Below are 25,064 nucleotides of genomic sequence, written 5' to 3'. Positions count from 1 at the left end.
AGAAGTAAATATTTGCTACAAAATGTCTTTCTGTTGTCTTGAAAATTAGTTAATTTCCTGCACCTGACAAGTCAGTTCCCTGCCACACCCGCCTCCCCTTTAGAGGCAAAGAGAAAACAATCCCCTACGGCAAGGAACCTGTCACTTGGGAATCCAGGGGAGATAATGTGACCACAGTGCAGTGGCGGTGAATACTGATAAGGATGTGACAGGCCGTGCTTAAAGTTTGGGGTCACATTCCAATGACTGGCTGAGAGATGAAAAGAAAACAAAACATTAATCCCCCTCTTGGAATCTCATGCAGATTCACTTAGTGGTTGCTTGCAGCTCAGCAGTGTCTCTTTCTTTCCACATTAATAATCGGAATCACATATCCATTATGGGTTTTCAGCAACAGTGTAATTGCTTCCCCTTCCTTCTTTCCTGGGACGGTAGGTCTGATGGTGAGAAAGGGCAGTTGTGTAATCGTTCTTTCCATGTAAACTCGGAGAAGTCAGTTGTGCCCGGAGGATATTGATGTCAGCTGCTTTGCTCTCCGGTGGAGGGAAGGAAGGAAATATTCTCATTGTGCTAGTTTTAGACCAGTTTGGATTTCAGCCTTTAGGATACTTTGTGTACTGGGGATGGAGCTGCTGATGCCCAATTTGGCTGTCAGATCCTGGGCTTTCTACTTTCCCCGGCAGACTTCCTGTCTCAGGACGGGGTCTCAGCACGGCTCAGCCGTCAGTGCCCTGCTTGGTGGCCGAAAGCCCAGCCAGGCCGAGAGGGCTAAGACTCGCTCTGTACGGCCAGTGTTTGCCAGTGGAACTTGCTGCCCGCCGGGCTTCAGTTTGCCCGGGAAGGTTTAATCTGATCTTTCATAGGCATAGATATTCAGCACGTTCTCTATAAACAAAACGAGGTCACTTGACCATCCTTGCTTTTCTTGTCAGCTTCCCGGAGGTGGTTGGTGAAAGCCAGAATGAGGGAAAACTCTCTCTTTGCTGGATTTCCTTCTGAACTAACAAGAAGGGCCTAGACATCTGGGACTCCAGGCTATCTTTTTTCAGCAGTGATGGAAGGCAGTCTTCTAGGTCTTCCAGATTCACGATGAGCTGGTCCTAAACTCCAGAGGCATTTAGGACGTGCCAGTAATACCTGTCTGCGCTTGTCTCGCGTCGGGTGTTTCTTGTCGCATGTGCTAAAATCCAGATCCGTCAGTGTCACACTGAATCCTGTGGGTGCCGGCGGCGTGGCCATCCGGAGGCTTTAGGTTTCAGCAGGTAGGGCCCCCAGTCAGGTGCCTGCTACTCAAGGTGTGGGCTGTGAACCGGTAACATCAGAGTCATCCAGATTTGCTTGGAGGGCAGAGTCTCAGGCCCACCCCGGCGTGCGAACCACAACTTCATTTTAACAAGATCTCCAAGTGATTCATATGCACATTAATCCCTTTTTTTCTTTTTTAAAATCACAAGGCTTTTTTAGAATCTCATGAAATCTGTGGACCCTATTTCCATGCAAATGCACCCACACACAAGATTTTGCAGGGCATTTTAGTGAGTGCGGTTCCCTGAACTTCAGTAAGACCCCTCTCTGGGAATCTGGGGGTGTGCCTGGTGGATCCCTGAGGCCATGGGCCCCCCCGCCTTGCTGACCCGTGTTGCTGCTTGGTCGTTCCATGGACTAACCTTCACTCTGATGCCTGATCTCGTACATTTAAGGTAGACACTTGTCATCTCTCCAGCCCCTTCACCCCTGCAGCTCTCGTTTACCAGCCCTTGCTGTCATGCTCCTCGTGGGACCACTCTGCTCTCTGGCTTTCTCCTTCCTCAGTGTAGGGCCAGGGTGCCAGCGGGTTTAGAATAACCTGCGGTGGGAGCAACTGAGAGGTATCGGTACCAAGGCCCCTGCGCACGCGCGTCGGCTCCTGAGAGGAGAGGAAGGCTTCTTAGGTCTTCTTACTCTTTCTGCTGGCGGCGTCCGTTCTGCAGGCCCCGCTGGGAGCTCTGGGCTTTGCTTTCTTCCAGCCTCGATGGTGGCCTGAGGAAAGCACAAGGCAGATTGCAGCTCACCCTGGGAGAAGTCTGTTCACTCACTGACTTATCAAGGGCACACTCTGACCTTGAAGGCGTCCTCGCTTTGGGAGGGAGCAAATGTATGTGGATGATTACAATCTAGGATATACGTCAAAACAGAGGTATGGGCAAAATGCTGCGGGACCACGAATGGAGGATGAGCGTGGTGTATAGCGGCCGTTCCCAGTACTGTCGTCCCGTCCCCTCCGTGCATCACCTCCCCGGTGCCTGGCGCTGTCGGACCGTGCAGGTGTCTCCCTCTGCCCTTTCCTTCTCGCCCGTGTGGCCTGTCATTTGTGAAGAAGTCTCGTTTGAGCTCCTTTGGCTGGAGGTAGACACTGATCACGCCTTTTGTTTTGGGGACCGCGGCTCAGCCTGTGGCCACCCTGATGAGGCTGCAGCTGGCCGGCTGGGCTCCCTTTTCAAAGTTAGATACAAAGCCTCCGTCCCTGGCAAGTGTGCTGTTCGCTGTCTCAGGAGCCGTGACCATTGTCCGTTTGGAGCTCACGTTACACCTCCTGTGGTTTGTGGACAGAGAATACCGACACCAGGGAAAGCCCACCTAAGGCATTCACGATGACAGGATGAGCTGACAGCTTCTGCGGCTCCAGCCCCGCTGTATCCCCACGGTTCTCACGCTGAGCCGACAGCATCACCAGGCTGGTACTCGCGGCATCACGGCGTCACTCATTCCCAAGGAGCCTTTACTGTTCTTGATAGAACGCAGTTTGGGGACATTTCTCTGTTTTCTTTTCTGCACGGCCAGTTGCACGTGTCTGCAGAGCTGCGTGGGTGCTCTGCCTCCTTGACTGTCTGGCTGCACATTTGTCCCATAAAATGTTCAGGTGGGAGCTCTTTGGCAGGTCCCTCTTCCATCCCACCCCTGAGCTGTCTTTGGAAAGGCGCCTCTTCTGAGAGGCGGGAAGAATAATAGCTTTTTCACCTACAGGGTGCGGTCTGGTTCCTTCTCTTTTCAAGTGGAGCTACTGGAAGTGCCCAGGAGATAAGCTGGGATGCGATGTACCAGACACTGTCTCTCCAGGTCTGGCTCCTGCTTCCCTTTAAAATTCCTTGTCTGCCCTCGGTGTGGGCGTGTGTTTACATTTATCCTGTGGCTCTCAGGACTCAGTGTAGCTCTCCAACTTCTGAAGGGCTCTGATTTAGAAGCCCTTTCCACAGCTGCCACTGATCAAACATGTCCCCACAAACCATGACAGGGACTCTGCAAAGCAGGACGTTTAGCGCCAAAGGTAAGGCTACAGATTTTGGCAAAAAGGCCAAAGGAAAAGAAGTGGACAAATTCAAAAATAATTTAAATTTCTTTCTTGTTATAAAAGTAAAGTATGCATGTGGTTTATTTGAAAGGAAGAAAGAAAGAGAAAGAAAGAAAGAAGGAAGGAAGGAAAGAAAGAGAGAAAGAAAGGAAGGAAGGAAGAAAGAAAGAAAGAGAAAGAAAGAAAGAAGGAAGGAAAGAAAGAAAGAAAGAGAAAGAAAGAAAGAAAGAAAGAAAGAAAGAAAGAAAGAAAGAAAAGAAAGAAAGGAAAGAAAGGAAGGAAGGAAGGAAGAAAGAAAGGTAAAATATAAAGAAAATCCCCTGTTCCTCCCCCAGCTGAGGGAACAGTTTCGAGTATATCCTTCCAGAAATATTTCACTCATTCATAGGCATATATGGATGTATATGCCTGCCCTTTTGTTATTTTTAAAAACTCAAATGAGGGCTTCCCTGGTGGCGTAGTGGTTAAGAATCCACCTGCCAATGCAGGGGACACGGGTTCGAGCCCTGGTCCGGGAAGATCGCACATGCCGCGGAGCAACTAAGTCCGTGCGCCACAACTACTGAGGCTACGCTCTAGAGCCCGCGAGCCACAGCTACTGAAGCCTGAGCGCCTAGAGCCCGTGGTCCACAACGAGAGAAGCCACCGCAATGAGAAGCCTGCGCACCACCACGAAGCGTAGCTCCCGCTCACCGCAACTAGAGAAAGCCCGCGTGCAGCAACGAAGACCCAACACAGCCAAAAATAAATAAATAATAAATTTATTAAAAAAAAAAACTCAAATGAGATCTTAATAGAATATTGTTTGTTCTGTGCTTCACCTATTTTCGTTTAATTTTTCTTGGAAGCCTTTCCATTTTGAGAGGCTTAGCTTAGCCTTCTATTGTGAATGGTTGCACGGTGTGTAACCATAACTTTGGTTGATTTGTTTTCTCCCTTTGGTTGTTTCCAGTTGTTTCTTGCGGTGCAATTACTGTACGTTTTCACACAGCTCTTTTTTCTTGTCTGAATATATCTGTAGGGTACATGCTTCAAAGTGGAATAGCTAGCTCAAAGACCATGTGCTTTTTTAATCTTAACAAGCATTGCCAAATGACTTTCCTAAAACAGGGTAATGATTTATTTGTGCATCTTTACCTTGGAGGTGGCTGATTATGTTTTTATATATTTTTTGGCCATTTGTATTTCTTCTGCTGCTTCTTCTGCCTATTTTCTCTTGGGATGTTTGTTTTTCTTCTTATTGATTTTCCTTAAAAGTTAAGGAATTTGACCTTTGGACTATGCTATATATTAGAAATCGTTTTTCCTAATAGGTCATTTGTAATTTGATTTTCATTTATGGCATTTTTTACTGTGTAGAAGTTGCAATTTATATGTATCCAGATCTGTCCATTTTTTTCCTTTTTGTGTCTTCCCCACTTTAAAATTGTAGTCAAATGATTTAAAATTTCCATTTAGTCGTTGCACAGCTTAGAAAACAATGCAGCAGAGGCACAGTTGAGTGGCGTGTTGAGATTTTACTCTGACTTTAATTTTTCATGTAGTCAGTCTACTGGGATCACTTATCAGGAAAGCTTTTCCCCTATTAACCTTTATTAGGATGGATATTTTTTTTAACTTAATTGTTTTATCTGCTTCAAATTGGAGGAGTCCTTTAAGTGTAACTTCCCTGAAAGTTCATTCAGTTAATTAAATACTTACTGAGTTCTATCATGGTTAATACCTTGCTAGACCATAGGATTCTTAGGACTAAAAAAAAATGAGTATGACCTATTCTCAAACCTCATTAAGTACCTACAGTAGAAGGTGTACGTACATAAAGCCCAGACATCAAGGAGGAATATAATAACTGTCTTAAAAGTCCTATAAAATGTCATAGGAGTTCAGAGAATGGAGACTATATAGGGTGTGGGGATCAGGGAAGAGTTCTTTACTAAAGTGACATTTGAGATGGGCCTTGATGAATTGGTTGGCTTTTTAATAGGTGGGGATTTTGGAAAAGAAAAGTCAGGGAAGTAGTAGTCTGAAATTAGAAACTTGTCCGTTTGTCCTGGGAAGAGCAAGTGGTCCGCTTGGGTGTCATCTAGCACCACACAGGAGAGCCGTGGGGAGGCATCCGGAGCAGAGCTGAGGTCGACTGGTGAAAGGCCTTGAGGGACTTGGCTTTCCATCTGGCAAGCGGTGAAAGCCACTAATGTTTTTAGAGCAATAATGGACGGGATAGATCGGAAGCGTGAAATGTCTGAAGGCAGAACGCCTCATCATTAACTGCAGGGGTGAAGAAATGAATTGCTTAATTTGGGGTAGAGTCAACAAGGGGAAGAATAGACCTGAACAATGTTCTCCATTTATGATCTACAGTTCGATGGAGGGAAAGAAAAATGCTGAAAATGACCATGATTTCTGACCTTCATTCAATTCACTCTTTTTTTTAAAAAAAATTGAAGCATAGTTGATTTACAATGTTGTATTAATTGATTTACTTTTTTTTAACTTTGTATTTTATAATGGAGTATAGTTGATTAACAATGTTGTGATAGTTTCAGGTGCACAGCAAAGTGGTTCAGTTATACATATACATGAATCTGTTCTTTTTCAAATTCTTTTCCCATTTAAGTTGTTACATAACATTGAGCAGAGTTCCCTGTGCTATGCAGTAGGTCCTTGTTGGTTATCCATTTTAAATATAGCACTGTGTACATGTCAATTGAGATTGACATGTACACAGTCAACTTACTCTTAGCACGTGTTGAGTCCTAGTACCTGTCAATGTGCTGGGCGCTGGGAACAGAGCAGTCAGCACGGTAGAGAGGACTGCTGCTCTCAAAGGATTGAATTCTAATGGTGCAAGAGCAGCACATAAGCCAGGATAAGGCAGGAATAAGAGACCATGAATATAAATAGAGAAATTAAGGGGAGGAGCTGGGTTGATGGCGATACCTGATGACTTTGACTTCATGTTCTAAAACTGAGTGTTCAGTTGTTCCAGATAATTATATACCTAGTTGTTTCTAATAGTATTCTCTTTCCTTCTTTTTTTTTCATTTAAATATTTTTTTATTTATTTATGGCCGTGTTGGGTCTTCGTTTCTGTGTGAGGGCTTTCTCCAGTTGTGGCAAGCGGGGGCCACTCTTCATCGCGGTGCGCGGGCCTCTCACTATTGCAGCCTCTCTTGTTGCGGAGCACAGGCTCCAGACACGCAGGCTCAGTAGTTGTGGCTCACAGGCCTAGTTGCTCCGCGGCATGTGGGGTCTTCCACAGACCAGGCTCGAACCTGTGTCCCCTGCATTGGCAGGCAGATTCTCAACCACTGCGCCACCAGGGAAGCCCTCTTTCCTTCTTTATCTGGGTGTTTACAACTGAGTGATGTAGGGGAGAAGAAAGGTAACTTGTTGCTTAGAGTTTTAAACAGGCTGCAAAGTTGGAAAAGCCTTGTAAAATTCGTGGCTGATTGGCTTATCCACAAAGGAAAGGGAACTGAACAGACTCATGGTCAGAATATATCTTTGACTTTTGAGGATGCCTTAATTTTCTCCCCTGTAAAATGGAGGTCTGTCCCAGTACAGTCATTTTACTTTGCTTACAATTTTGTAGGTCATCACTTGGGAAGGGCATGGCTGGGCAGTTCTCACTAGGGGTTGTGGTCATGAAACTGAGGTTGCAGTCATGTCAGCTCAGCTGGATGAGAAGACGCCTCACTCACATGACTGGCAGCTGAGATTGTAGCTGGTGCCATTGACCGAGCAACTGCATGTAGTCTCCTCAGCATGGATCTCAGGATAGATGGAATTCTTGCCCGGCAGCTGGCTTCCCTCAGGGCAGGTGTCCCAGAAGAGTTGGTGGAAGCTGCGTGACCTTTTCTAGAATCCGTTGCTTACAAGAAAGTCACTAAGGGCAGCTCAGAATCAAGAGGAGAGGACTGAGACTCCACCTCTCAACTGTAGGAATGTCAAAGAATTTGAATTGTGATTTTAAGCTGCCACAGTGTTGCAATACTATCTGCTTCATAAGGTTATTTTGAGGATTAACAACTTTAAGAACAGCTCCTGACCCATCACTGTTAATTAACAGTAGTGATAATGATGGTAGTGATGGGGATGATGGGGGTGGTGGAGATGATGGGGGTGATGGGGGTGAGGGACTGCACTACCCTTCTGCAAAATATATTTTATCATTGTTGGAACGTTTACTCTTGGATGGAATTAATTGCTCGTCTCACCCAATCTATATTTCTTACATAATAATAGAATAATAAATAAATACGGACCACAGTGGTCAAACCTTGGCCACCATACATGCACATTTAAGACTGATTTTCATTTTATTAGTGCCTACTACTAGTTAAGATTTGAGAACTTACATACTTTTTCTACTACTGTAGCTCTTTTATATATTGTATACATCATTTCATATCTTCCTTTTTATACTCCATCCTCTGAGATAGACATGAGATATTATTTTACAAATATAGAAACTCAAACGGAGAGAAAGTACTTCTCAAAGGTCACCAACTTCGTAGCAGAGGCTAAACTCCCATCAAAGTCATCTGATTTTGGCTGAATCAGCTCTGTTCAGCCACAACTAATAGGCACACCAGCTCTAAATGGCTTGAACAAAAGCAGGAATGGACACCTGCATTGGTTGCTTCAGCAACTAAGACTTGTCCTCAAACACCCAGATTCTTTCCATTTCTTTTTTTCAGCCATTTCCATTCACAATGCGTCAGCTTTGCTTGTAGGCTGCTTCCATTAGGGTCACAAGATAGATACAGTGGTTTCTTTGTTCATTGCTGTTTGGGGAGAGACAGTAAAAACTCTTCCCCACCCACCAGCACCCCAGCATGGGCCACAGAACGTGGTCTGATTGAGCTAAGTTCATCTATCTGGGATTGCCAACCCCTGGACCATCAAGGCTTGTCCAGTAGAATATCATAGCTCAACTATTTTCATCAAATCACAGTCTAGCTGAGGAGCTAGGGTGGGGTTACTATCCAGTAAGTCCCAAGGAGGGAGGATTGGTTACCTGAATACTCCCCTAGTTCTGTAAGGAAGGGTAAAAAGAAGAAGGGGCATTGGCTCAGAAAACAACAGTGTCCACTACAGTTTCCTAGACAAACACTTTTTCATATACTACATTTCCTCTTGTCATACCATCAGATGGCATTCTGGGAAGTGGGCTGAAATACCCGAAAGTCTTTGTTCAGGGGAGAATTGTGTTAATCTTCTTTCTTGGAAAATAAAAGACAAAGGAATAAAATTCAAATATTTCTAAGAAAAAGAGTTTTTAAAAATTGGAGATTAAATCTTTGTTGCCCAAGGAATGGAAAGATTTTAGACACATGAGGACTAGTAGTGTTTAAGCAATTTGCAGTTGAAAGTTTAGTACCATTGGGCATTCACATATCGGTTTGATAGTTTCCTCCATCGTAGTTATAGAAAAAGACCTGGTTATTTTCAAAGTTTCTAAAGAATGAGGTAAAATGCTAATACTCTTTTTTTTAATTAAGTAATTAATTAATTAATTTGGCTGCATTGGGTCTTCGTTGCTGCACGTGGGCTTTCTCTAGCTATGGCGAGCGGGGGCTACTCTTCGTTGCAGTGCGCGGGCTTCTTATTGCGGTGGCTTCTCTTGTTACGGAGCACGGGCTCTAGGCACACAGGCTCAGTAGTTGTGGCTCACGGGTTCTAGAGCTCAGGCACAGTAGTTGTGGCGCACGGGCTCAGTTGCTCCACGGCATGTGGGATCTTCCCGGACCAGGGCTCGAACCCATGTCCCCTGCATTGGCAGGCAGATTCTTAACCACTGCACCACCAGGGAAGTCCCCAAATGCTAATACTCTTTAAGTGAAAATATTAGTAAGTCAGGAAAGAGAGTTTGGTAAGAAGAACTGAAATTGTAGGTGTCTGTGTTAGAATTCAGTATTTCCATTTCTAAAATGGGTAGAAGCTTGCCCACAAATTTCCTGCCTACCCCCTCTATTAACATCATTCTCTGTAAATAACACACTCATGCCTCAGTTCCATGAGGATTCAAGCCACAATCAGATGATCTCTCTTGGACCTCATTTAACTTTTAACTGGGAAGAATAACAGAAATGATGAATCTCAATTCTCTATTCAAGAACTTTCTCCCAAACACTGAAATTGTATCTTCAAATTGCCTCATTATTAGTTGTGAAAACATCACCAAAGATCTCACATAGCTCAAATAGCCGTAAGTCATTCATTTAAGGGATTATTACTAAAGACCTAATTCTTCTTCTGTACAGGAATAGCAAAACATTGCAAGACTCTGAAATTAGCCACTACTCTCTTTATTACAAATGGATTCAGTGAGAAGATATTTTAAAAATCTAAAGCTTCATGAAATTATTACATGGGCTATAATGAAGCGCTGCAATTTTATATCTACAGTGATTTACTCACCATTCAGTATGTGTCTCTAAAATTGGTTTCCAAACTTTGACATATGCATTCTAAGAGATATTTCAGGATAAATAGCTTTCACTTTCACTCAAAGACCACGCATACTATATCTCATCAAAAAGAAAATGACATATGCATTCTAAGAGATATTTCAGGATAAATAGCTTTCACTTTCACTCAAAGACCACACATACTATATCTCATCAAAAAGAAAATGAACACAGAGTTATAGTATTCAAATCACTGTAATGTAGAAAATTATTTACAAAATGAGCAAACTCTTTTCCCTTAGGAAATTTATGAGAGGTCGGCTGCTGGCTCTTTCCCTTCAATCCAGCCCTGCACACACCATGAGAAATCAGAGAGATGCTGATGGATCTGACAAGTTAATAATAAAAACTATCCGAGAACCCCCAGGGCAACTGAAAATGATTTGGTGTCCGTGTGGGGAAGAAACAGATGATAAAGTGGAAGAGAGGTTTATCGGGCACGCCCCTTTCTTTCTCCCACATTGCCTGGGAAGGCCAGTGCCCACTGCTTGCTTCTGGAAAGACACAAGCGCCTGCTGGCCAGTGAATCAGGGGAGGTAGGACCAGAAGACCAGCCTCAGAGGAGCCACCATGGAAGGGCTTGAATCTCGAGCATTCCTCCAGCCCTCCCAGTTCCATGAGGGGTAGATAATTACAACTGAGGGAATCTATGTTTTTCTTCAAGCACAGACGTACAGATTATTCCATCAGAGGTTCTTTTCCCTGAGACGATGTCCCACCCTCCCACCACATAAACCTACTAGGTTGGGCACAAGTTAGGGCCTTGGCATTATCCCCTTCTCCAAGGACTCATCACCAGCCAAAGTGGTTAATATGCAAGGAAACATGAACTCATATGGAAAATACACAAGACTTCTTAGGAGGGCAACTGCTATAAAGGAACAACAACAATGGACGGACCGTTACCTGATGAAGTGTAATTAGACACAAGATGTTCAATAGATGTATCACGTATTTCCCAAAGATAAGGGAGGATAGGGTTTCCCTGGTAGCGCAGTGGTTGGGAGTCCGCCTGCCGATGCAGGGGACACGGGTTCGTGCCCCGGTCTGGGAAGATCCCACATGCCGCAGAGTGGCTGGGCCCGTGAGCCATGGCCGCTGAGCCTGCACGTCTGGAGCCTGTGCTCCTCTCGGCCACAACAGTGAGAGGCCCGCGTACCGCAAAAAAAAAAAATAAATAAATAAAATAAGGGAGGATATTGGAGACAGGAAGTAAGACAGGAAGTCACAAAGAAACCCAAATGGAAATTCAGAGAGGGCAGAATGTAAAAATTGAAAAAAGTCTCAGTAAATGGGTTGAACAGCTGGGTGGATTTTGTTGAAGAACTAACTAGTGAGCCAGACGAACATTCAAAAACTCTGAGGGCCTGAGAAACAGAAGGAAAAAAAAACAAAAGTTAAGTAACGTACAGAATAGGGTTATTTGATCAAAGTTCATATGAAAAAAAATGCCAGAAGAAAAGAAAACAATTAATAGAGCCAAGAGAGGAAATATTTGAAGGACTAATAACTGAAAGTTGCCCAGAAAAAAGGAAAAGCTATAAGACCTTTTACCGATGGGCTTAATAACTCTAACAGAATAGAAAAGGGTGGGGTGGTCAATAGGTTGTAATTAAACTTTATATATGACAAAGATAAAAGAAATTTCTAAGGGCAGATCATCTAGAAAGGGATAAGAATTAGATCTCAGACTTTTCAATAACAGCGTAGAAGGTGAGAAGGCGGAATATTAAGCCAAACCATTATTTAGAGTTTGAGTGTGAAATAAAGATGTTCTCAGACCTGTAAGTTCTTAAGATTTACAGGGCTTCCCTGGTGGTACAGAGGTTAAGAATCCGCCTGCCAGTGCAGGGGACACGGGTTCAAGCCCTGGTCGGGGAAGATCCCACATGCGGCGGAGCAGCTAAGCCCGTGCGCCACAACTTCTGAGCCGGCATGCCACAACTACTGAAGCCCATGCACCTAGAGACCGTGCTCCACAAGAAGAGAAGCCACCTCAAGGAGAAGCCTGTGCGCCACAACGAAGAGTAGCCCCCGCTCACTGCGACTAGAGAAAGCCTGTGCACAGCGACGAAGACCCAACCTGGCCATAAATAAATAAATAGGCCGTCTCTCAAACCACTAAAAAACAAAAACGTTTTAAATGAAAAATAAGTTCAGGAGGGCAGTGTGAGTATGTGAGAGAGTACATAAAAAAAACTTTAGTAAATTTTACTGTTGAGGAAATAGAGAGCTTACAATAAAACAAAAACGTATCTTAGTAAAAATTTAGAACTAAAATATGGCCTCGAGGTACATACAAATGTATCACCTTGCAGATGGGATGGGGATAGAATGAGGGGGTGGTGAACGTTTGCTAAGGTGCAGCCCAGGTAGCCTCATTCCTCCCCGATCTACCGCAAGTCCCTCAGACGACAAATGAAAATTTAATTTCACGTAAAAGCCTGTACACAAATATTCATAGCAACTTTATGTATAATATTCCCAAGCTGGGAACATCACAGATGTCCTTCAGTGGGTGAATGGTTGAATAAACTGCGGTCCAGACAGAGCATGGCACACTACTCAGCAATAGAAATGAACAAACTATTGGTATGTGAATCTCCAGGGAAATGTGTAGAATGAAAAAAGCCAATTCCAAAAGGTGCATTATTTATGATTCTATTTATGTAACATTTTTGAGATGGCAAAATTTTAGAGATGGAGAACAGATGTAGTGGTTTCCAGACACTTGGGATGGGGGTCAGGGTGGGAAGTAGTGATGTGGTTATGACATGGCATACAGGGATGCTCGTGGTGGTGGAGTTGTTCTGTACCTTGAATGTGGTGGTGGATACATGAGGTTACACAAGGGATAAAATCATACAGGACTATAGACATACACATGCACACACACACAAGAGAGGACAACTGAATAAGATCAGTGGATTGCACCAATGCCAATTCCCTGGTTGTGATATTGTACTATATTTTTACAAGATGTTACCATTGTGGGAAACTGGGTAAAGGATACATGGATCTCTCTGTATTCTTTCTCACAATTTTATGTGAATTAATAAAAAGAAAAAGGAAGGTAGAAAAAAAGAAACAAAGACATATACAACTTTTTAAAATTAGAAATCTTAGTTGTAATATATCACAAAAACAGCAACAATTAAACAGTAATTACAACACCCTGGTTAAAGCCAGTAATCCCAAAGATTAAATTCCAGAATGGATTTTTATAAAACTCAGCCAAATGTTTGGTATTGCATTCATTTCTGAAAAAAAAAAAAGTAAAAATAAAGTTGAACATAAAGTGTGGTAAAAATATAAGCCAGGAAAAGTGGAACTAAAAGAATATTGGGGTAACAATTATAATGTCAGACAAGCTAGCACTATGTGTAAAATTTTGGGGACAATAGTGTTGCCAATTCTGGAATTCAATTACAGAAAAATATGAAAATGAATAAGTTTGATGGTAGGTATACAAGTGTTTGTTAAATTGTTTTCCATATTTTTCTGTATATTTAAAATATTTTAATATTTTTAAAACTAAAAAAATTTTGTAATAAAAGACAAAAATATTGGAGATGATTAAAGTGTTACTCAGATGAAAATTTAGAGCTTTAAATACATTAGCTAAAAATTAAGTAGTAAGAGAGGAAAATCAAAGAAAGAAAACTAACAAGCATTTAATAGCAGAAGCTAATAAAAAGGTAATATATCTGAAGAATCACAAAAAAGTAAATATAAAGATAAGATCAGAAATCAAGGAAAGATAGAACAAAAATCAATAACAAAGATTAACAAGGCAAAAGGTTGTTCTTTGAAAAGATTAATAAGCTAGCAAGCCTCTGATAAGACTGAACAAGATAAATCACAAAAGAGGTAAATAAATATTTAAATAAAGTACAGAATGAAAAGGAGAAACGTCTATGGAGACAAGTGATTTTAAGAATAATTTTTAGGGCTTCCCTGGTGGTGCAGTGGTTAAGAATCTGCCTGCCAATGCAGGGGACACAGGTTCGAGCCCTGGTCTGGGAAGATCCCGCATGCCGCGTAGCAGCTAAGCCCATGCACCACAACTACTGAAGCCCGTGCACCTAGAGCCCATGCTCTGCAACAAGAGAAGCCAACCGCAATGTGAAGTCCGTGCACCGCAACGAAGAGTAGCCCCCGCTCGCCGCAACTAGAGAAAGCCCGCGCGCAGCAACGAAGACCCAACACAGCCAAAAAGTAATTAATTAATTAATTAAAAATTTTTTAAAATTTATGAACAAACATTACAATACATATGAAACCCTTGAGAAAATGGATTGATTTCTATAACAGATATAAATTGTTAAGCTGGATACAAGAAGAAACAGAAAATCAGTAGACTAAAAATTAAAGATATTGAACTGGCAATAAAATGCTTTCTTCAGCAAAAGCCTTAGGAAAAGGATGGGGAACCCAAGGAATAAACTGGCAATGGATAGGTAAAGACAACTCACAGGACGAGATCTGAGTGGCTGTGAAGCGATTGCAGTGGAGAAACACAACTTCAAACAAGATGCCTCTTGTCACGTATCAGATTGGCTACAGTTAGGAAACTGGACAATAGAGTCCAGTTTTTCTAATAAGGATGGTCTCTTCTCATGTGTACGAGACCCCATTCCTGCTCTCTTGCTCCAGGACATGGCTCATATATCTGTGTTCTCTTTCTCTCTTTTTATTACTTTAGGAGTTTTTTTGCTGTTATTGTTGTTGGGTTTTTTGTTTGTTTGTTTTTGGCTGCGCTGCGTGGCATGTAGGATCTTAGTTCCCCGACCAGGGATTGAACCCATGCCCCCTAAGTGGAAGTGCAGATCCCTAACCACTGGACCTCCAGAGAATTCCCCTCTTTTTAAAATTTTAGATCGGCATATAACACGATCAGAAAGTGCACACATTGTGAATATACTGCTTGGTGAGTTGAACATACTCATCACTACCACCATAGAAAAATAAAGCACTTCTAGTTACGCCAGCAGCCCCCTCTTCCTGTCATTACCCCTCTTCTCCCCAGGGAAGGCACTATCCTGATGTCTAACACCATGAATTAGTTTTGCATATTTAAAAACATAAAATAAATGGAATCATCGTGCCTCCTCTTTGTCTAACCTTATGTTTTTGAGATTCAGCCATATTGTTGCAGATTGTACTAATTTGTTCATCTTCTTTGCAAAAATTCCAATGAACGGACATTCCACAATTTATCCACTCTTCTATTTATGGCCATTTGTTTTCCCTCCCAGGTTTTGGCTGTTACACATAATGTTGTCCAGTCATACATATATACAGTTGATCTTCATTATTTGTGGATTTTGTGTTTGCGAGTTTGTCTACTTACTAAAATTTATTTGTAACTCCCAAACCAGTACCTGCAGAGCTTTCCCTGTCATTCATGGACGTGCCCAGAGTGGCCAAACATTTGAGTCACCTGATATGCACGATCCCAGCTGAGGTCGAACAAGGCAGTGCTCTGTTTCCTCGTTAAAGTTTTCATACTGTAGACAAGTGCCCTTTTTGCTGTCTGGTTAATGCCGTGTTTTTCACATCTTTGTGCTTTTTTCTTGGTGATTTTGCTGTTCAAATGGCCCCCTCCCCAGCACAGTGCTGACGTGCTGTCTGGTGTTCCTGAGGGCAGGAAGGCTGTGATGTGTCGTATGGAGAACCTATGTGTTTTGTAAGCTTTGTTCAGGCCTGAGTTACAGTGCTCTGACCATGAGTCCAGTGTGAGTGAATCAACAATATATATTAAATAAGGTGTTTTTAAACAGGAACACACATAAAACAAGGTTATATATTGATCAGTTAATGATAATGTTGTAACCAAAGGCTCACGGGAAGCTAACCCTCCATTTCCCCTGAGAGCAGTGGTTCAGTATCTGCTCATTCAGTGCTCATGGTGACTACAGACCGTGACTACTGCGAACATTGAAAATATGTGCGTTTCATGAGTATAAACCTAGGAGTCGTGGTGCCGGGTCATGTGATCGACATATTTTTAACATTAGTACATCTGTCAAAGAGATTTCAAAGACACTGTATAGGAGAGGACTAATCATTCTTTACCTTCTCTGACACTTGGTATTGTCAGGCTTTTAGATTTTAGCCATCTTGATGATGTGCAGTACATCACACTGTAGTTTAATGTGCATTTTCCTGATGGTTGACGGCATGGTGCATCTTTTCATAAGGTATTTATTGGCCATTTAGATGCCAATGGCATCTTTTGTGAAGTGTCTGTTCAGGTCTTTGCCCTTTAAAAAATTGGGTTGTCTGTCTCTTTCTTATTGTTCTGTAGGATTCCTGTTTATATTCCAGAAGCAGTCCTTCGCTGGTTATATGTATTACAAATAGCTTCGCCCACTTTGTGGCTTACCATTTCATTTTCTCAGTGTTTTTTTTTTGATAAATATAAGTTCTTCATATTAATAGTCAAATTTATCATTTGTTTTCTTTATAGTTAGTACTTTTTATATCCTGTTTGAGAGATCTTTGTTTACTATAAAGTCATAAAGATATTATCCTACACAGGCATACCTCAGAGATATTGCAGGTTTGGTTCCAGACCATGGCAATAAAGCAAATATTGCAATAGGCAAGTCACATGAATATTTTGTTTTCTCAGTTTTTACACTATACTGTAGTCTATTAAGTGTGCAATAGCATTATGTCTAAAAAACAATGTATATACATACCTTCATTAAAAAATACTTTATTGCTAAAAATGCTAACCATCATCTGAGACTTCAGCGAGTTTGCTGAAACTCTTTTTGCTGGTGGAGGGTTTGAAATATTGCAAGAATTACTAAAATGTGACACAGAGACATGGAATAAGAAAGTGCTGTTAAAATAATGGTGCTGATAGACTTACTTGATGCAGGGTTGCCACAAACCTTCAAATTGCAAAGAGAAAAATTCACTATTTGTGAAGTGCAATAAAATGAAGCAAGGTATGCCTGAATTATTTTCTAGAAGTTTTATTCCTTTATTTTTCACACTTTGATCTACAATCCACCTGAAATTGATGTTTGCATGGTATGAGCCAGTAATCATGAATTTGATTCTTTTTCCTATAGTGATATCCAGCACTATATCATATGCATATGTTTAGAAGTGCATATGTTTAGAAGACTATCCTTTCCCCACTACACTTTATCACTAATGCTTTCATGACATATCTCCATCCTTTTGTCTGCAACCTGTTTGTATCCTTATATTTATGTATGTCTCTTATAAGCAACACGTAATTAGATTTTGAATTTTTTATTCTAGTCTAAAATCTTTGACTTTTAAATACAGTATTTATCTATTTATATTTAATGTAATTCCTAATACATTAGGGAAGAAATAGTTCTATTTTGCCATTTTCCCTATCTGTACCACATTCATTCCTGTCTTCTTTATTGCTTTCACTAAACCAATACTTAAGTATTTTTTAATTTAAAAACATTTCTCCCAAGCTTGTTAGTTATACATTCTTTTAATTTCTCTGTTTTATGACTACCATAAGGGGTTCAATATGAATCCATGACTTTTTTTGTGGGGGGAGTACGCAGGCCTCTCACTGTTGTGGCCCCTCCCATTGCGGAGCACAGGCTCCGGACGCGCAGGCTCAGTGGCCATGGCTCACGGGCCCAGCCGCTCCACGGCATGTGGGATCTTCCCGGACCGGGGCACGAACCCGTATCCCCTGCATCAGCAGGTGGACTCTCAACCACTGCACCACCAGGGAAGCCCGAATCCATGACTTTTTAAAGTTTAATACAATTGAGCACTTTACTACTTTCTGGACAACACAAGGAACTGAAACTATTTTAATTCCTTTCACTCCCTCCTTCTCTTTGTGCTGGCTATCATGTATTTTAATTCTTCATATATTTTAGATCACAAAAGAAATTATTATTACTGTTTTTTATATCAACAGCCATTTAAATTTACCCACACATTTACTGTTCCCATTGTTTTTCATTCCTTTATGCATGTCCTTGCTTCCAGCTGAGATCATTTCCTTTATTATGGATATACTGCCAAGGAATTCTTTCAGTTTTATTTATTTGAAGATATCTTTCTTTTACTTTTATTTTTGAAGGAAATTAAAAATAATTGTGTAATTTATAGATTGTTAGGTTTTTTTCCACGATTTTTAAGATGTTGCTTTATTACCTCCTGGCATCCACCATTTCTGTCACCGATATACTTCCTTGAAGTGAATGTCTTTTTTTCCCACTAGCTGTTTTCAAGAGTTGCGATCTGTCTTTGTTGTCCAGCAGCTTCACTAAGATGAACCTAGGTGTGTTTTTTAGTTTGATTTTCCTTGCTTTGAGATTGTAGTGCTACCCGAATGTGTAATTTGATGTCTCTTGTCAATTATTTGAAAATTCTCAACACTAGCTCTTTTAATATTGCTTCTGTCTCATTCTTTCTTTTTTACTTCTGGCTTCATCATTTATAGATACAGGCTTTAAAATAATGATGATTCATATGTTGAGGAAGATAGAGGACATGATAGATAATTTCAGCAGAGAACTGAAATATATTTTAAAAATCAAATAGAAATTATAGAACTGAAAAATACATCAACTAAAATTTGGAACACAGAGATAAATTGAATAGCAGATTAGACACAGTAGAAGGAAGGATTATTAAATGGAAGATAGGTGTATAGAAAACATCCAGCCTGAAGCTGAATGAATGGATGAAAAATACATACTTTCATTTAAAATTTCAGGTTTTTGGCTTTCCATGAAAGTCAGAATTGTTTGTGAACATTGAGTCTACATTCCTCATAGCTTTAGTTGCCCTGAGCTGAGGAAGGACTCTCTGTGCAGGGATATGTCCTTTCTACTAGCAAGAGTTCACTTCTCTCTATTGCTTTCTGCCACTGAGGCTGAATATCAGTTGTTATGGTTTATATTACCCCTGCACTGCTTCACTCATTTGTGTTACCTGGGTGAGTTTAGTAAGGGAAAATGGTGGAGGAGGGACAATCTAGGCAGATGAAATAGCACATGAAAAAGTACTTACCCTGGGGGAGTTGGGCAGGTCTGGGGACTCAAATTAAGGCAGCAGGACTAGAGCACAGACATGAGTGGGGGTGTTGTATTGGGCCACTGAGTCTGGAAAAATATTTAGGATCTTGGATAGCCTTACAGACCAAGTAGCTAAGAAGGACTGTACTTATTTCACGGTAAACAGATTTGACCCCTCTGAATCTTCTGGTTGAAATAATCCATCGCTATGTAAATTTAACTTGTTAACTCTAACTTTTAGCCAGGTAGACAAGCTATTGGTTTGGTATGATGAAACATCACTGAATTAATTTTTATGCCTTTGTTTCTTCTCCGCCTTAGCTGCAAGTGTCCACTGCTTGGAAAAGTGTGGGAAGCTGACTTGGAAGCTTGTCGGTTGCTTATCCAGAGCCTGCAGCTCCAGGAGGCCAGGGGCAGCCTGTTGGCAGAAGATGAGAGACAGATGGATGACTTAGGGGGAAGTGCTTGTATAACAGCTCTGGCCATGCCCCCGAGGCCCCACTCTGAAGATGAGAGGAAGACCCCTTTGCAAGCATTTGAAGAGTGGAAGGTGCACCTGACCCCTTCTCCTCACTGTGCTGGCAGTGAACAGAAAGAGGTCTGTCCATCCTCATAGCCTCAATAGGGGCCTTACTCTGAGGGATGATTTGGGACCACACTTCAAGTGAGAGCAGTAAATACTGGGCGGGCTTCCCACTGAACCACCCAGACTCTTTAAAGATTTAACAACTCCTGAATATGATTACAAAATGATGTAGAATTTTTACAGAAGTTGTTTAAAATATAGGAGAATGGAAAGAATTAGTTCTATTTTTATTCTAATTTCATGGCTATAGTTAGAATATACAATCTAATATATAATTACTATATATATGGCCCACTCTATGTATGTCATATATAAGATATAGCTGCTGCATGTACTATATATTATATATGTCATATATGATATTTAATTTTGTATTTAGAATCCATATCTTACAATATCGATTCATTAGAATCAAACAAATATATGTATATATTCCAGTAACTGTTTTTGCCAAAGCAAGATCATAATGAATGTTAGAATTTGCTCTTTTCATTTAAAACAACCTAATACTTGGCCTGTGATATATGCATTAAAAATTAAAGTGTAGATTTATTCAACATTTTACCCCAAGGCTGACCTAGATCAACAGAGAAGAGTTCCCCACCCCTCCTCTCCCTGGTTCATCTCTCCTCTCTCCCCTCCCCTCTCCCACTTTCCCCTCTAACCCTAATAAGATTCTTTCACGAAAGGGCTCCAGGAATTTTTTTCCAGTTTTAATGCTATGACAGGAGGTTTTAGAGCGCTTTTCTGGCCAGATTCCTGGGTGTTCTGAATATTAAAAGAAAGTAAAACCTTGGTGAAACTGGAGGAACGTGTCATTTCACGTTCACATCTCACATTTGCCATTAGTTGTGCCCCCTCCCTGGGTCTCTGCCACGACTCACCAGGGAACGCACCCCATTTGGGTGCCTCCCCACCGTCCTGTGTGCAGGACCATGGTCTTTACAGAGCACACACTCGCTGACAATGTGTGCCTACAGTCACCGTCTTCTGGACTGCTGGGAAAATTGATACTTGATCGTATATTTGAATTGAACAACCTGATGAGAAAGCAGGCGGTTGTCACTCTCTGGAATCCTGCTGGCCTCATAAAATTAGGCTCTACACTGAGCTGTCAATGATCTCAACTCCTTTGTTAGCTGAGGCCCTGCAGGTGGAATCCTCCACAAAGCCTGGTTGCCCGAGCTCATGCTTACAGTTGTTGAAAACTTGTGGCCAGTTGCAGTTGGCCAGCTTCAAAGAATATTCTGGTGCGAGGGACACACTGCCTGAGTGAGGGGAAGGGAGCCCTGGGTGGAAGAAACTGCAGGCCCTGGGGCTGAGTCTCTGAAGGTAGGGCTGGCTCTCCAAAGGGGGCTCCCGGGAGCTCAGTGCCAGGACAGGAGCCAAGCCAGGTACATGGTGGGGTTTGCTGGGGCAGTGAACACCTCTGGAGGTCATGCCTGCTTCAGCAGATCGGACCTTGTAGGCGGAGTCTCCTCCCTCCCTCTCTCCCTCCCTCCCTCTCTCCCTCCCTCCTTCCCTCCCTCCCTCCCTCCCTCCCTCCCTCTCTCCCTCCCTCCCTCCCTCCCTCCCTCCCTCCCTCCTTCCCTCACTCCCTCCCTCCCTCCCTCCCTCTCTCCCTCCCTCCCTCTCTCCCTCTCTCCCTCCCTCTCTCACTCCCTCCCTCCCTCCTCCTTCCTTCTTTCTTTCCCTCCCTCCCTCCCTTCCTTCCTTTCTTCCTTCCTTCCCTCCTTCCCTCATCGCTGTGCCCATGTGTCCCTCCAGGCTCTCTGGGGGATGACTCTCCTAAGTATAGGAGGATTATTCCTCCTCTATAAGATTGTAAGCACCCGCCAATCTGGCTATAGGAAAACAGCTTGTTTGCTTAAAAGTAGGAAAATCAGAGTCAAGGATGAATGGCGTAGAGCTTTATCACAGAATGATTCTTCAAGTTTCTGTGGGAAGGAGGTGCGGGCTGTGACTGAGAGCAGAAGAGCACAGTGGCTGCCTCTTAAAGCTCCAGGACTGAGCCCCCAGCTCTGCTCCACCAGCTGAAGCACTGAGGATGTTCTGTAGTTTTGGGGGTAGGAGAGAGATGAGGGGCCTTGAAAGCTCCCGCCAGCTCAGTGCCATCTCCCATCCTGTGTCTTTCCCGTCCCATGTGCTGTCCCTGCATTGCTTTTCTGGGTTTATATGCACAGAGGGAGGCGGGCATCTTCTGAACTCGGGAGTGGCAGGAATGTTAAGATGGTAGGTATTTTCTGGAAAGGGCAAAATTGTGGAAACAGAAAACAGATCAGTTGTTGCCAGGAATTGGGATTGGGGGGAAGGGACCGATCACAAAGGGCTGCATGAAGGAACTGGGGTGGGGGGCAGTATGTGACAGCACTATTCTGTATCTTGAATGTGGCAATGGCTGCATAACTGTGTGCGTATGTCTAAATCTGTAACTTTACACCCAAAACTCTACGCATGTAATGTTACAAAAGTGACTATAATTTTAAAAAATAACATCTCCCTATTTAAAAGTGAGGCTACAGATGTTGGAATTGGCTGCCCTTGTCTTAGGGGCTATAGGAAGACGGTACAGCAGAATGAGCAGAGCTGAGGCTGCCAGGCTGTGTACAAGCGCATTCCCTTATCTGCTAAAAAAAACAAACAAAACAAAAAATGAGGATAATGAAAACTATCTCATGAGGCGGCTGTGAAGATTTAAATAAAATAGCATCTAAAGGGATATTAACGCATATAGGTAGAAAAATGGTACAGATGAGCTTACTTGCAGGGCAGGAATAGAGACATAGACGTTGAGAATGGACATGTGGACACAGCGGGGAAGGGGATGGTGGGATGAATTGGGAGATTGAGATTGACATAAATACACTACCATGTGTAAAACAGATAGCTAGTGGGAACCTGCTGTATAGCTCGGGGAGTTCAGCTCGGTGCTCTGTGATGACCTAGATGGTGGGCGTGGGGTGGGAGGGAGGGAGGTCCAAGAGGGAGGGGATATATGTATCAGTACAGCTGATTCGCTTCATTGTACAGCAGAAACTAACACAACATTGTAAAGCAACTATATCCCAATTTGAAAAAAAAGTGAGCGATACATACATAGTAGAGGCTTAAATAATGTTTTGTGTGTGTGTTTATCACTCTTTCCGGCAGTCACAAGAATCTCTAAGACCTTTTGAAAATAATATACCTTGCTTCCTTTATTAAGAAGCAGAGCTGAGCAATGAATCAGTGGAAGATATTCAAGAAAAGAAAGGCTTAATAAAGGAAAAGTCTTGTTTGTATTTGGATGGCGGATCTCAGGCTACTGAAGGCGCAAACTGTAACCAAGGGTCTCATTCGGAAGGTGTTTTTGTTTTCCTGCCTGGGTTTCTAGGGAGTCATTGAAGGCTGGGTCCTTGTGTATTTATCCCGTGGCTACAGTGTCTGCTTGCTTTGCAGCTGTGAGCTGGTTTGGCTGTGGGACTCCCTGCTGGGTCTGGCCACCCTGCCCGGGTTTCTCTACTGAAGCATATGATGCCCCGAAGGCAATCAATTTCTTTTTAACCCGAATCTTCCATGAAAAATTGCTGACTTCTTAGGAAGGTCCACAGGGAGATGGATTTTCCAAGCCTTCCCTGTGCGCGTCTGCCCCACGTGGGTGCGTGCATTTTGACTGCACTGGTTATAACAAGTGCTTTGTCATTAATGAAAGATTTTGCTGTTTAGGGTCCCACCGGGCTTCTCAGCACCATTTTCCCCATTTTACAGCTGGGCCCATTAAGGCATAGTAATTTGCTGGGAGCTTTGTTACCGAGGAAGTCAGCCACAGGGCGAAGGGCCAGCTTTCTCTTGCGCTTCCCCAGTGGTGAGAGCCCTCTTCTTTTTCAGTTTCATTACAGCTCTCCTGCAAGCCTTTTCTCGGACCCTGGAAACGATCAGGTGCCCTTGCCTCTGCTTTATAGACATTACAGAAATTGCATGGGGGCCAGACAGGAGCTGGGGAAATCAGTGAGCTAGCTTCCTCTGCTCTGAAGTTGCTCTTTTGTACTCGCTGTACTGGCCATTATACCTGCGTAATTGTCTCTTTCCTGGCTGCAGCCTGCGCTGCTGGGGTGCTTTCTGTTTTTACTACAGAGTGGGCTCCCCTCCCGCAGAGTTCCCCCGGACAGCGTCACCCTCCCAGCCTCCAGCTGCTTCCTTTCCCAGCCAGTAGCTGCCACCAAAGAGGCTCAAAGAGGCCAAAAAAAGATCCAGCAGCTTTGAGCCATCTCATGCAGGATTTGAGTAGCCAGGGTTAAGATGTCTGCGGTGAAAGGAATTAGCAGTAAGACACAGGGTAGCTTTATGTTTTTCATTTTTATTTTTTTATGGAAGTCTAGTTGATTTCCAGTTTTATTTATTATATGGGTCTCCAGAAATGATTGTTGATGTCTCCCAATTCCTTTTTACTCCATTTCACAAGAAAAGAAAGCTGGAAAAACGGATCTGGGGTGAAGATGTGTGTCCTCACCATCTTAAACTGGTTTCTAATTCTAGAAACACCTGAAGTGGTCAAAGGGCTTCATCTTTGGTCCTGACAGATGCAGACCTGACTCTCCCTCTTTGCTCTCACTTCCCGGCTCCCTGGAGCTCTCAGAGGGGCAGCAGCCTCCGCAGCGAAGCGGGGTTGAAGGAGCAGGTGCCTACACGTCTTGATGGTTCTTGCGCCTTGGAACTCATGAGGCAAGCCCCGGGGGTGGGGAGCTGCTCACCCGCTCCCCAGCTGCTTTTAGTCTTTTTGTCTCTGGGGAGAAAGCAAAAAGCTTGGGTGTGAAGAGAAATTCCACCTTCTCTACAATTTAGTATTTCGTGTTGCAAACCCATCCTCCTTAGCCCAAGAGTAGAGCAGTAGAAGCAATCAGGCTGCCATCAGGATTGGTAATTGGTTGGTTAATGAAAAAGCCAGAGAATCATAAAAAATGATACATGTGCATTTTAACCTTTTTTTTTTTTTAAGTTTGCTGTAAGACCAAGGCTTTTTGTTTGTATAGGTCTTCCTGAATGGCTTTTCCCGTGGCCATTCTTGCAGAACCCTCACCAATAATGCACCATCTACAACTACCAGTTTGCATTTCTGTAAAGAGGACTGGAAATTTCAAGAACACTTGCAAAACAGTCCTCAGTTTCCCCCTCTCTCTCCCTCTCTTAAATATTGTTGAGTTTTCCCAAGGTTTTCAACTTGGTTTATATAGAGACTAGAACTCCCCTTCTTTTCCCACTAACATTTCATTGCTTTACATAGTATTTATTTTAATTATGTAATTGATTTAAGTGCGACTGGGCATCAATAGGTTTAGAAACAGCTCCACCAATAGGATCGGAAGTTGGCAGGCTCACAGGCTACGTCCCGACCCTGGCCTTGGCCCCTGCCTTTGATGGGGGGGGGGGGGGCGGCGGAGCAGAGCCCAGGACACCTGGCAGGTGGGAAGAAGAGGCTTCTGGGCCTTCAGTTAACTGGTTCATGCCGGTTCTCTCAGTTAATTAATGTTAGCTTGCCAGCCTCCTGCCCAAGGAGACTAAATGGGTGCCTCGGATCGGCTGCTTTCCCTGCTTTTGGAAAATTATGAAACCACTTTCTTTGCTCCAGGGCCTAACTGTGACTTCTTCCACTAATT

General features: G+C 42.9%; 1 protein-coding gene across 1 annotated transcript in view; it reads left to right on the top strand.

The window, feature by feature from the left end:
* The window catches only part of DISC1 (DISC1 scaffold protein), a gene marked incomplete at both ends in the record, with an annotated part of 349,074 nt that overhangs the window by 301,722 nt on the left and 22,288 nt on the right, over positions 1-25,064 (top strand). The window contains one exon of the mRNA XM_082854973.1: positions 19,167-19,443. Within this exon, the coding sequence (XP_082711099.1) occupies positions 19,167-19,443 (277 nt within the window). The remainder of the gene's footprint in view (positions 1-19,166; positions 19,444-25,064) is intronic.

Source organism: Leucopleurus acutus (genome assembly GCF_964270905.1).
Source record: "Leucopleurus acutus genome assembly, chromosome: 14".
Lineage (NCBI taxonomy): Eukaryota > Metazoa > Chordata > Mammalia > Artiodactyla > Delphinidae > Leucopleurus > Leucopleurus acutus.
This window is presented reverse-complemented; position numbering and strand designations above follow the sequence as displayed.